The 13,757-nt window shown below is 48.4% G+C and overlaps 1 protein-coding gene and 1 long non-coding RNA gene across 2 annotated transcripts in view; one reads left to right on the top strand and one right to left on the bottom strand.

The window, feature by feature from the left end:
- LOC310952953 overlaps positions 1–13,757 on the bottom strand; it is a 403,897-nt gene that overhangs the window by 298,821 nt on the left and 91,319 nt on the right. The gene's annotated exons all lie outside the window — the stretch shown is intronic.
- mao (monoamine oxidase) overlaps positions 6,666–13,757 on the top strand; it is a 42,134-nt gene continuing 35,042 nt past the window's right edge. Inside the window, exon 1 of the mRNA XM_083922076.1 lies at positions 6,666–6,785. Within this exon, the coding sequence (XP_083778202.1) occupies positions 6,731–6,785 (55 nt within the window). The 5' untranslated portion in view covers positions 6,666–6,730. The remainder of the gene's footprint in view (positions 6,786–13,757) is intronic.

The following is a 13,757-nucleotide window of genomic DNA, read 5'->3' as shown; positions in this document are numbered from 1 at the left end:
GAAGCTTTTTGAGACATGAAGCAGGAGGTGTAATTATTCGGGGGCCCAGTGTGACAGAATGACGGAGGAGCGAGCTAACGGCTGTCACTCTGATGCTAACTGTAGCAGAGAAACATGGCTGCTGTGTTCCAGTCTCCCCCTGCTGGACATTACAGAGAATGCAGCTTTAAGTGGAGTCTCCTCCTGCTGGACATTAGAGAGAATGCAGCTTTAAGTGGAGTCTCCTCCTGCTGGACATTAGAGAGAATGCAGCTTTAAGTGGAGTCTCCTCCTGCTGGACATTAGAGAGAATGCAGCTTTAAGTGGGGTCTCCTCCTGCTGGACATTAGAGAGAATGCAGCTTTAAGTGGAGTCTCCTCCTGCTGGACATTAGAGAGAATGCAGCTTTAAGTGGAGTCTCCTCCTGCTGGACATTAGAGAGAATGCAGCTTTAAGTGGAGTCTCCTCCTGCTGGACATTAGAGAGAATGCAGCTTTAAGTGGGGTCTCCTCCTGCTGGACATTAGAGAGAATGCAGCTTTAAGTGGAGTCTCCCCCTGCTGGACATTAGAGAGAACGCAGCTTTAAGTGGAGTCTCCCCCTGCTGGACATTAGAGAGAATGCAGCTTTAAGTGGAGTCTCCTCCTGCTGGACATTAGAGAGAATGCAGCTTTAAGTGGAGTCTCCTCCTGCTGGACATTAGAGAGAATGCAGCTTTAAGTGGGGTCTCCTCCTGCTGGACATTAGAGAGAATGCAGCTTTAAGTGGAGTCTCCTCCTGCTGGACATTAGAGAGAATGCAGCTTTAAGTGGAGTCTCCTCCTGCTGGACATTAGAGAGCATGCAGCTCTAAGTGGAGTCTCCTCCTGCTGGACATTAGAGAGAATGCAGCTTTAAGTGGAGTCTCCTCCTGCTGGACATTAGAGAGAATGCAGCTTTAAGTGGAGTCTCCTCCTGCTGGACATTAGAGAGAATGCAGCTTTAAGTGGAGTCTCCCCCTGCTGGACATTAGAGAGAATGCAGCTTTAAGTGGAGTCTCCTTCTGCTGGACATTAGAGAGAATGCAGCTTTAAGTGGAGTCTCCTCCTGCTGGACATTAAAGAGAGAATGCAGCTTTAAGTGGAGTCTCCTCCTGCTGGACATTAGAGAGCATGCAGCTTTAAGTGGAGTCTCCTCCTGCTGGACATTAGAGAGAATGCAGCTTTAAGTGGAGTCTCCTCCTGCTGGACATTAGAGAGAATGCAGCTTTAAGTGGAGTCTCCTCCTGCTGGACATTAGAGAGAATGCAGCTTTAAGTGGAGTCTCCTCCTGCTGGACATTAGAGAGAATGCAGCTTTAAGTGGAGTCTCCTCCTGCTGGACATTAAAGAGAGAATGCAGCTTTAAGTGGAGTCTCCTCCTGCTGGACATTAGAGAGCATGCAGCTTTAAGTGGAGTCTCCTCCTGCTGGACATTAGAGAGAATGCAGCTTTAAGTGGAGTCTCCTCCTGCTGGACATTAGAGAGAATGCAGCTTTAAGTGGAGTCTCCTCCTGCTGGACATTAGAGAGAATGCAGCTTTAAGTGGAGTCTCCTCCTGCTGGACATTAGAGAGAATGCAGCTTTAAGTGGAGTCTCCTCCTGCTGGACATTAGAGAGAATGCAGCTTTAAGTGGAGTCTCCTCCTGCTGGACATTAGAGAGAATGCAGCTTTAAGTGGAGTCTCCTCCTGCTGGACATTAGAGAGAATGCAGCTTTAAGTGGAGTCTCCTCCTGCTGGACATTAGAGAGAATGCAGCTTTAAGTGGAGTCTCCTCCTGCTGGACATTAGAGAGAATGCAGCTTTAAGTGGAGTCTCCTCCTGCTGGACATTAGAGAGAATGCAGCTTTAAGTGGAGTCTCCTCCTGCTGGACATTAGAGAGAATGCAGCTTTAAGTGGAGTCTCCTCCTGCTGGACATTAGAGAGAATGCAGCTTTAAGTGGAGTCTCCTCCTGCTGGACATTAGAGAGAATGCAGCTTTAAGTGGAGTCTCCTCCTGCTGGAAATTAGAGAGAATGCAGCTTTAAGTGGAGTCTCCTCCTGCTGGACATTAGAGAGAACGCAGCTTTAAGTGGAGTCTCCTCCTGCTGGACATTAGAGAGAATGCAGCTTTCATTAACGCTAGCTCTGACAGCAGATCCAAGCAAACGCGCTAACATTAGCCAACTAGCTGTAACTGAGCTGTGCTGGGGGTCATCCCCATGTTTCCCAAACCTATTTGTTTACATTTGGGGCAACTGTGGCTCAGTGGGAGAGTGGGTCGTCTTCCATTTGAAAGATCCGTAGTTCGGTCCCCAGCTGCCCCAGTCCACATGTTGAAGTGTCCTTGGGCAAGACACTGAACCCTGAATTGCTCCTCGTGCTGCTCATGGGTGTGTGAATGTGTGTGAATGGTTAGATTAGATGGTCTGTAGATGTCCACTGCATCAGTGTGAATGTGACAGACACTGTGAAAGCACCTTGAGTCGTCAGAAGACTAGAAAGGTGGTTTATAAGAACAAGTCCATTCACCATTTACATTTCTGTGTAACGACCCTTCAGTTCTCAAACTCGTCATTAACACAGAGAACAAAACAACACAACCTGTCGTCTCTGTTTCCACTTCTTTGTGAAAGTGTGTGAAGTTCTGCCGCCCTCTGCTGCTGCACCTCACCACGCACGGCTGCTCCTCTCACCTGTAGTCTGGTGGCAGGGTTCATACTATTTTAAGTCACTTTGCATCTTTTTGTGGTGGTTTTGCATCTATTTTTAGTCATTTTGCATCTATTTTTAGTCATTTGACATCTATTTTTAGTCTTTTTGCATCTATTTTCAGTAGTCTTGTATCTATTTGTAGTCACTTTGCGTCTACTGTATATTTTGGTCCATATTTTGCACTTCCTTGTTCCATGTTCTGGTTGTTTTGCATGTGTGGAATAATTTTCTCTTTGTAGTCTTTTGCTCCTCCCTGTGGTCATTTAGTGATTGGTTTACATGTAGTGGTTTTGTTTTCCTGTGAGGTCTTTTTGTGTCTATGTGCTCATGTTGTGGCGTTTGTGGTCTGTGTGTTTGTGTTTCTCTGTGATTTTATTTATTTATTCAGTGACGTGTTGTGAGTCGGGGTCAGTGAGCGTCGGCCCGTCGTGTAATCCATCGAACACGCCTCAGAAGAAAGACCCAGGTCACTCACCTGGTCAATATTATTACACAAAACACACTTTCTTTGGTTTTCTTTAATTTTTTTTAGCACAATGAAGTTTTATAAATCTATAATGGTGAAAATCAACAAACAATAGAGAGTTTATTAAACTGATAATTAAGAGGAAAACAAACAAACAAACAAACAAAATCAGCTCCACAGACAAAGACACAAGAGACGAACCGACACACTCAGATAAAGATACAGAACTTTTTATTCTCTCCCTTTCATCTTTTAACATATTTTATAATATTTTATAAATATTTCATATTTACAGCAACTTAAAGTGGTTCTTTATTTATGAACACAGTGACGGACGGACCTGTGTTCATGTCTTTACCCAGATAATCTCAGTATTAACAGTTTTTAGTGTATGTATATTATATAAATGATAATTAAACAGCCTTAAAAACGACGTCTCTGTGACAGTGGGACAAAGACGGGGCGGCTCTACTGGATTAGATGAGATCGTACCGGTGTCCCCTGGGAAGTCCCCTCCCCCTTCTCCCCCGGTCTCCCCCACGCCGCCCCGCGGACCCTGTAAGGAGGCGATGTGCTAGCGTGGGACTTCACTGGATTATTGCATAAATGAGATCAAATGAGGATTAGGATTAAACACAATCATGCTCAGATTAACCCACTGGGGGGCCTCGGCTGAACGTCAGCCCACCTGATAACGAGCTCTGGAAATATGAATATAAATATGTTTTTATGGTTCAAACTGTTATTAAAGCATTTTCAGGAGAATAAAACACACTCAAAACAGTCCTGTTGACGGATGTGTGACAGTATAAAAGTACTAAAACACACTGTGAGATACTCCAGGACACGTTAAAGTGCTGCATCCAAACCTCACTGAAGTAAAGTGTGAACTCTTTACTTCCTGTTTGGTAGTTTACTCTACTGCAGGGGGGTCAAACTCAGGCCTGTGGGCAAAAACGTGTCAAAATGACTAAAAACAGATGAAAACACCACAAAAAAGAGATGAAACGACTAAAAACAGATGAAAACTCCACAAAAACGTGACAAAAACGACTAATAACAGATGAAAACACCACAAAAACGCCCCAAAGAAAGATGGAGGACAGGAGCTTTCAGCAGATGATCTGTGTGTGAAGGTAAAGAGCTGTTTGTCACCGTGGCTGTAACCAAAGAATCAAACAGAAGAAACACCACGACAAGAACAAGGAGCTGCACTGGAAAGGTTCAACGTTACACATCTGGAGAGAAGGAACACATGCATTCTTAGTAAAGAAAGATGAAAACACCACAAAAACGTGATGAAACGACTAAAAACAGACGCAAAACACCACAAAAACGTGTCAAAATGACTAAAAACAGATGAAAACACCACAAAAAAGAGATGAAACGACTAAAAACTGACACAAAACACTACAAAAACGTGTCAAAACGACTAAAAACAGATGAAAACACCACATAAATGTGACAAAAACGACTAAAAACAGATGAAAACTCCCCAAAAACGACCCAAAGAAAGATGGAGGACAGGAGCTTTCAGCAGATGATCTGTGTCTGAAGGTAAAGAGCTGTTTGTCACCGTGGCTGTGACCAAAGAATCAAACATGAGAAACACCACGACAAGAACAAGGAGCTGCACTGGAAAGGCTCAACGTTACACATCTGGAGAGAAGGGAAAGGGGGTTCCTGGTTTGAATCCCAGCTGGGGCCCTTCTGTGTGGAGTTTGCATGTTGTCCCCGTGTCTGCGTGGGTTTTCTCCGGGTTCTCCGGTTTCCTCCCACAGTCCAAAGACGTGCAGGTGTTGGGTTCATTGATGACTCTAAATCACCCGTAGGTGTGAATGGTTGTCTGTCTCTGTTCGTCTCTATGTGTCCTGTGATAGACTGGCGTCCTGTCCAGGGTGGACCCCGCCTCACGCCACATGTCAGCTGGGATCGGCTCCAGCCCCCCGAGACCCCGACAGGGACAAGAGGCTGAAGATGAATGGATGAATGTTCTTTATTGAGGTAGAGGAAGTAAAGGAGTGAACACAAGAGGGCAACAGAAACCAAACTAAAGCCCCTCAGCCCGGAGGACACAGTCACTGAACGCTCACTCAGGACTTTACTATAATGAAGTCATGTTTGTGACGTAGATGTGAAACTGTTATTGTTTCTTTATGATCTCAGATGCTTCATCAGCTTCATCTTTATTAACCTGGAGCTTGGAGACATCTACACTACTCTCTTTATTGCAGAGATGAATGCGACAGAGATGAAATGTGTTTCATGTGAACGCGTCATGACTCAAAGACGGGGAGCAGAGACTCTGACTGTGTCCTGCTGATGAGAGGAGACCTTTACCCCGACGATGAAGCCCCGACACAGGAGCCCAAACTCTGCAGCGCTGCGTAGGAGTGAGCTCCATGCCTCTGCACGCCCACCGCACACTATTAAATATATACAGTATCTGTATAGGTGACTCGGCTGGGAACCGGAGGGTTGCCGGTTCGAGTCCCTGTGTGGACCATGAATGGAGTGTGGACTGGTGGCTGGAGAGGTGCCAGTTCATCTCCTGGGCACTGCCGAGGTGCTGTTGAGCAAGGCACCGAACCCCCAACTGCTCGGGGCGCTGGTCACTGGCAGCCCCCTCGCTCTGACATCTCTCCTTAATTGCATGTATATAGGACCTGTTTGTGTGTGTGTGTGTGTGTGTGTGTGTGTGTGTGTGTGTGTGTATATATACACATATGCACCTTTTATTTTATATTTCATTTGTTATATTCTTTATCACAAACCTTCTAACGTCTTCTTTTTATTAAGTCCTTAATGCTAAACTCTGTGTTCATTTATATATTATATTATATTATTTGTATATTTGTATATTTGTGTCTTCTAAGCACAAAATCAACAGGTCAAATGCCTGGTTTGTAATCTGATAAACATACAATAAAGTTAATTATGATTCTGAATCGAGTGAGTCATCTTCACATTACTATAGATATTATTATAGTTACTGGAAGTGTCTCTCTCTGTCCATCTGTCCGTCTTCTCTCTCTCTCTCTCTCCTTCTCTTCCTCTCTCCGGTGCAGACAGATGTGCGTCCTCCACAGAGCTGGGTCTGTCTGACGTTCCTGTCTGTTATAGTGAAGGTTTGCGTCTCCACCGTACTCTACGGGGGAATTGTTGGGTCTCTGTAAATCATAAATAAGTCACAAAGTGTGGTCTTTACCTACTCTGTAAAGTGTCCTGAGATCACTTTGGTTATGATTTGACACTGTAAATAAAATTGTGTTCACTCCTGAAATCAATGCTTAATAGATTCTGCTTCATTTGCTTCTGTTGAATGGGGAAAAGGAGGTCTGCAGGTTATATTCTCTGTGCAGAGACATATTCATAATATTAATAATCCTCTGTCTCCACTACTATTATCTACTATATGTGGGCGTGGTCTGTATGTGGTGGGCGGGGTCTGTATGGAGTGGGCGGGATCTGGAGGGAGTGGGCCTGCCCGGCGCTTTTAATACAGATGCGCTCCCCGTGCGCCCTGCGTTCAGCGGCCACACGGACACGACACCCACGGAGCACACGGAGGCACCATGACGGCACCCAGCAACACCTACGACGTGATCGTGGTCGGCGGAGGGATATCAGGTGGGTGAAGTTTGTTCAGCTCTGCACGAACCGCACATTAATCCAGAAGCAGCAGCAGCAGCCGCCGCGTTGCGTAAACGGCGAGCAGACAACTGTTGCTCCGGGGCTGCGCCGGTGTTCGTGCTGTCGCCGCTGCTGCTGCTGCTGCAGCTGCAGCTGCGGCTGCAGCTGCAGAGGAGTGAGGCAGCCGCCGGGGCTCCGCTCCTCACACCCTTCCGCACACTTTGACTCGGCGGCTCTCGCTTCTCTCACGGTGTCACATCCATTTTCTTCCCGCGACGCTTCCTCTCCGCCCGAGCACCGCTGTCTCACCGCACCGCTGTCTCACCGCACCGCTGCCTGTTGAGTAACAGCCAGAGCAGAGTGTGTGTGTGTGTGTGTGTGTGTGTGTGTGTGTGTGTGTGTGTGTGTGTGTGTGTGTGTGTGTGTGTGTGTGTGTGTGTGTGTGTGTGTGTGTGTGTGTGTGTGTGTGTGTGTGTGTGTGTGTGTGTGTGTGTGTGTGTGTGTGTGTGTGTGTGTGTGTGTGTGTGTGTGTGTGTGTGTGTGTGTGTGTGTGTGTGTGGCAGCTGTAGTATTTTCTCATTGTATTAATAACTTCATATTTTCACGTCAGATGTTCAGAAAACTGTCTTTAAAAAGTGTTTTATTGTCAGTCTTGATGGCGTGACCGTGTATCAGCATAAGATTTCACCCAAAGACGATGCACGGTGTTGAATTGTCGCCCTGCTCTGGTGTTTAACACGTCAGGAAGTGTGAGCTGAAGTCTTCACACGTCTCACAGATGTTCAGTTCAATATGATTTAAAACAGAAAAGAGCAAGAAATCTCCAGATCTGAGAGGCGAAAAACAACATTTTCCAATGTTTTTGCAAGAAAAATCCCTTTAAACTAATAATAACGTTGATAATTTCCCCTACACACACACACACACACACACACAAACAAACGCTAAAGTACCCTCTTCAGTGGCAAGGACGCGTTAAAGGTGCCCATTTTTTCCCATTTCCCCTCTGCACTTCAAAAAGTCTGTGCACGCCACTGCACACACACGTACACACGTACATGCATTGCGGAGAAGTCATAAACGGGCGCTCTGAGGGCACCTCTGCAGTGTCCAGGAGGTGAACCCAAACCTCTCCGGTCCAAGCTTCGTCGATGTTCATGCAGGGACTTGAAGCAGGAACCAGTTCCCCTCAGCCTGAGCTCCTTCTGCCCCGATTATCAAAACAATCGCTGATCCTTTTTCCGTCCATCGATTAGTCAATGAATGGCTGCAGCTCTGGTCTTAATGAAGGCGTGGCTGCATTATCAACCAGGCCCGTGGGTCCAGTACCTTGGACTGTCAGGCGTTGTCAATATGGTCAAAGACCCAGAACGAGGCGGGTCTATCTCGCCAATAATGCCCCTAATTTGCATGTGCGTCCCTGGAGCGGCTGTTTGTCGGCCCTGTGGGAGAGTAGGGCCCTGATCCAGCCCTGAATGAAGGCCCCTGTGGAAATCTCTTAAGGCGCACTCCCACTGTTCCTCCGTACTGCACCCAAACAGGTTTCACGGCTAAAGCCTGGTTCCTTTGACCAGTGTGAGTGCAACCGTACCACGTCTAGGAGCGGCACGCTTGCCGTCCACAGCCCGTCTGAGAGAGGTGGGCTTTAGTAAAGCACGTTTGCACGTGTACGAGCACGAGCGTGCGCACGTGTACGAGCACGAGGCCTACGGCGGCTCTGAGGTCATTTCCTGTGCGCCTGTTGGGACGTAGAAAAAAGAAGGAGGGGCCATGCGCGGACATTTCAAACAATGGCGGTGAAAGGTTCACGTTGGTGTGATGCGGAGGTGGAGTGTTTACTGCAGATTTGGTCGATGAAAAGATTCAAAAACAGTCGACAAGACGCACAAAAACTCCGAGGTCTACGGAAAGATCTGGAAACAAAGCCACGCATCGCCATGACGTCATCAATGCGTGTGACGTGTTACGGCGTGATGACGTATAGGCAGCAAGAAGCATTCTCCGAGGCCCAGGTAGTGTGAGTACAAACGGGCCTGGAGGGGGGGACAAGGACCCTAAAGCACGGGGCACGGGACGGAGGCACAGTGGGAGGGCGCCCTTAAAGCTTTTTAAATCCTCCAGTTCTTGATCCTGTTGAGACAGAAACCACAGAGTGTTCGGGGGAAACCCTGACGTCAGATCTCTGATCAGAAGAGTCCAACGCCCAAATGAATTGGATTCTTCCTGTTCTGCAGTTTTCAGAGGGAGGAATGTGTTTCCTTTCTCTCGTGTGCTTCGGTCTTTGTTTTTCCCTCTGCTGCAGTTCGTCTTCGGTCGAGTGTCAAGGAAACTGTGAGCAGCGTTCAAACTCTTCTTCTGTGGTTGGAGCAGAATAACAAAGCGGTGCACGGGTTTTGGATCCTGCAGCTACGAGTCGAGCTCCTGTGGCGCTCGCAGACGAGCCGTCGCTCCTTCCGGGTCAAAGTGCGGCTGCGGCTTTTAAGAGTCTGTGATGTTTTGTGTCCTTTTCTGTTCCTCCCGCCCGACCGGGGGACGGGCCGGTCCGCTGCCCGCCTGCCCGCCCGCACATCCGTCCATCCGTCTGTCAGGCACCGAAGAATTTAGGTCAGTGTCAGTTCAGATAGCAGTCAAACAGGCCAAACAAAGTTAATCTAATAGAACCGGCAGAGCCCCCCCCCCCCCCCCCGCCCCCCGCCCCACCCTCGGCCTCCTCCGGCCCCGTGTCACATTAGGGTCGAGTAATTACACCATTTGTTTACCGCTGCCCTTTCCTGCTCGGCGATGAAGCTCCACACATAACAATCAGTGTCCAATCAAAGGGCAGGAGAGCCGCGCCTCTCCCTCTGCCACCCTCTCTCCTCCGCGTTCCACCGCAAATGCAATTGTCATTTTGCTGCCTGCCCACCGCCCGCCGCGCCCCTCGAGGGTCCGCCAGCACTTTCTGAGAAAACATTAAACACTTGTGACAGCCTGTTATCAAACCGGCGGCAGAGAGGATGCTGAGGAAGAGGAGGAGGAGGAGGAGGGGGGAGGGGGAGGAAGGAGCCGCTGCTTCCTGTTGTGTCTCAGCAGCTGTGAGCGTGGGAAATGAAAAGAGGCAAACGGGGAACAGCCAACTATACAAACGGGAGCGATCAGTGTGCGTTAAGGTTCGGAGGATATGGAACCAAAAGTCCTGCACAGAATCTTTAATGATATCTTAGGAAGCGGTGAACGGAAGTCGACCGCGAGACGTGACGGGCAGAAGAAACGACCGTTACATGAGCGGTTTAGCCGACAAGTGACATGAAAACCACGTGGTTAGGGTTGGAATAAAGGTCGTCTTCTGGTTTATGTAATATGTTCATCCATCATCTTCAGCCTCTTGTCCCTGTCGGGGTCATGTGGGGGGCTGGAGCCGATCACAGCTGACATCGGGGGGCGTGAGGCGGGGTCCACCCTGGACAGGACACCAGTCTATCACAGGACACATAGAGACGAACAGAGACAGACAACCATTCACACCTACGGGTGATTTAGAGTCATCAATGAACCCAACACCTGCACGTCTTTGGACTGTGGGAGGAAACCGGAGAACCCGGAGAAAACCCACGCACACACGGGGACAACATGCACACTCCACACAGAAGGGCCCCAGCCGGGATTCAAACCAGGAACCCTCTCGCTGTGAGGCGACAGTGCTAACCACTACGTAAAATACTCACACATTACAGTGCATTGCTTTTGTTGTGCTGTACCAAAAATGCACGAGAACATCCTAAAGTTATACGAGCGTTTGATTCACTAAATACCAGATTTTGTCAGAAAGTACGGAGGATACAAGTGATTTGGATAAAACTGATTCGTTGGCAAACCTTTAAACCTTCATCTTCCATAAACGTGCCAACGATTCGTTTGTTAGGACAGTAAGCGAACTGTGAAGCTTTCAGGGCCGTGAGAAAACAAGCTGGCAGATATTTATGACCGGTGACGGCAGGAGCGTAACTGCTGTGTGTGTGATTTAAACACTGCTGTGTCAGAGTTTACACACGACACGACAGTGTGTTACGCGTCAGTGTGCAGACAGAAGTGTCCCATTGGAGACGCTGCTAAAGAAGGGAGGCAGGAAGTGTGAGGGTTGGGGAAGGGAGAAAGAGAAACGAGGGTTTGCAGGGAGAGGAACTGGGGAACTGGAAAGAGGATGGAAGCGTTGAAACGACCACAGAACACAAATACGTGACTTTTTGCACCTGACTCGACTGGACGCAGTAAAGTGTGCGATGGATGAACTCGAGAACGTGGCTGCTCCTCCTCCTCCTCCTCCGTACAGACCTCCACCCAGAGGAGTCGGCCGTAGAGTTCAACGTCTGTTAAATTACAACATGCACACACACACACACATACACACATGTATGCACACACACACGCACACACACCCCGGAGTGAAACCGACGCCTTTGCCTTTACTGAATATCTTTCAGTAAAGGCAAAGGCGTCGGTTTCACTCCAGGGCGTGTGTGCGTGCATGTTCGTGTGTGTGTGTGTGTGCGTGTGTGTGTGTGTGTGTGTGTGTGTGTGTGTGCGTACGCTCTATACGTCTCTTCCAGATCCTCGCAGGAACAGCTTGACTCTGCAGAATGCTGACTCAGTGCATTTATTCCGTACGCGTTTGCTTTATAAATATAACTGAACTATAAAACAGGATGTGTGTCATCGGCTGCAGCTTCCCCACAGCGCGTGCAGCAGGTTCCCTCGTATGTCTCGCTCTGTTTAGTGCAGGAAACACAACGTTTGATTTCAAAAGTGTGTATGTGTGTGTGTGTGGGGAGGGGGGGGGGGGGGGCACAGCTCGAACAAGCACAGATCCTCAAAAGGCTTCGGTTCATCAGACGCCCCACTGGGGATGTTGGGAATAACCGATTTTGCCGTAACTGCGTCGGTTAAAGATCGTCACGGTTGCCATGGTTTCAGCGCTGTAAAGGAACCTTCACATGATCAGCGTTTTGTGCTGGTCTCACCGTGACACCCACTTAACGTTAGCATTATAACAACCGTTAGCTGTTAGCTGTTAGCTGCTAAACTGCCTCTTCACAAACCTGCTGTGATGCTGATGAACCTCCATCTTTAGTTTTCTTCTGATCGTGATGCGACTTTAATGTCACGTTAAATAGTTCGTGAAACTCCGACACACAAACGTTTTTCCTCCATCTTTCTACCCGGCTTTAACGTCGCTCTCTGGTTGCCCAGGAAACCGTAAACAACACACTCAAAGCCTCTATCTCATTGGTTACACTGGCAAAGAAATGGACTAATCCGAGAGCTGCATGCCGCTACATTGGCCGCCTCCGTAGGAAATGAACGGAGCGGCCGGAGCGAAGCGGGTCATGTGTCGGGGCCTGAGGAACCGTAGAGGCTACGATGCCTCTGGTGTCCTGAAACCTGTTCTTTGGTTGTTTGTGTGTGAGTCAACACAGCGAACAGCCGTGTGTAGCAAACACACACACAGGCTCCACTATGGTCTCTGTTTTAGGTTGTAGGGGTCAGGAGAAGATCATGAGTGGGGTTAAAATAAGTGCTTTAGGACGTAGCTACGGGTGTTGTGAACACTATGTTTTGGTCCCTTGTGATTGGGTCAGGTGGTGCGAATGTCATCTGTTCACTGGTTTAGGGCGCCCTCCCACTGTGCCTCCGTCCCATGCCCCGTGCTTTAGGGTCCTTGTCCCCCCCTCCAGGCCCGTTTGTACTCACACTACCTGGGCCTCGGAGAATGCTTCTTGCTGCCTATACGTCATCACGCCGTAACACGTCACACGCATTGATGACGTCATGGCGATGCGTGGCTTTGTTTCCAGATCTTTCCGTAGACCTCGGAGTTTTTGTGCGTCTTGTCGACTGTTTTTGAATCTTTTCATCGACCAAATCTGCAGTAAACACTCCACCTCCGCATCACACCAACGTGAACCTTTCACCGCCATTGTTTGAAATGTCCGCGCATGGTCCCTCCTTCACGTGGTGCGAATGTCAGCTGTTCACTGGTTTAGTTTCTGGGCTTTTGGAGACTTTTGTAATCGTCTGAATGCTTTTGGAACATATCGGATGCCACAACTTGTCCGTCTTGTTTCTTGCAAATAAAACTACAAATTACTAGCAGCCAGTGCGCCGGGCACAGTTTCCCCCCTTCAGCTTCTCGGCGACTACCTTTTTAGTTTGGGATAGTTGCGTACCGTGTTTGTGGGCCCCCCCCCCCCCCCCCCCACTACCACGCCTCGTCACACACACACACTTTATCACTGATCTCTAGAGCATCTGCTCTGTGTCTGATGTTGAGGATGACGTTTCACACGGACGCTCAAAGGTGCCCGATGTGACGTATCAAACGCAGACGCCCATGATGAAGCGCCGGTCTTTAAAACCCGAGGATGAGAACAGACTGAGGCTGCAGCTGTCACATCTTTCTGTACTCGAGTATTCTAGAGATTATTCCATCAATTAACCAAATTCAAAATATTCGCAAAAAATAAATAAATAAATACAATTTGAATTTTGCGTTAGTGTTCACCATTACCAACAAAAATACATTATGTCGGGGGTAGGCCTGTTTAGTGTGGTAACCTAACAGGGGGGTGGGTGTGTCTGTTTGTGTGTGCGTGAGGGAGAGAGAGCTGTGTGTGTGTGTGTGTGTGTGTGTGTGTGTGTTCACTCAAACAGGTTTAAAGACAAACAGCGACTCGCTCTCTTCCTGTTTACTGATACAACAAACAACAAAAGTCCACCGACACGTTTCCTCAAACCAAACTCTCCAGACTGATCAGGGAGGAGACGTTCTGTTCAACACTCATGAAAAACTAAACGTGGAGGCGTTCACCAGGACAGCTACGCATTCACTTCCTGTTTCTAACATCTGCAGTCACTACGGCAACCGCAAAGCAGAACAGCGGCGCTCGGTGAAGCTGTGTTAACAACGGGCTGCTTTCAGCTCAGACGCTGAAT

The sequence above is a fragment of the Echiichthys vipera genome, assembly GCF_963691815.1.
Source record: "Echiichthys vipera genome assembly, chromosome: 10".
NCBI lineage: Eukaryota > Metazoa > Chordata > Actinopteri > Perciformes > Trachinidae > Echiichthys > Echiichthys vipera.
Note: the sequence above shows the minus strand (reverse complement) of the source record. Positions and strands in the feature narration are given on the sequence as shown.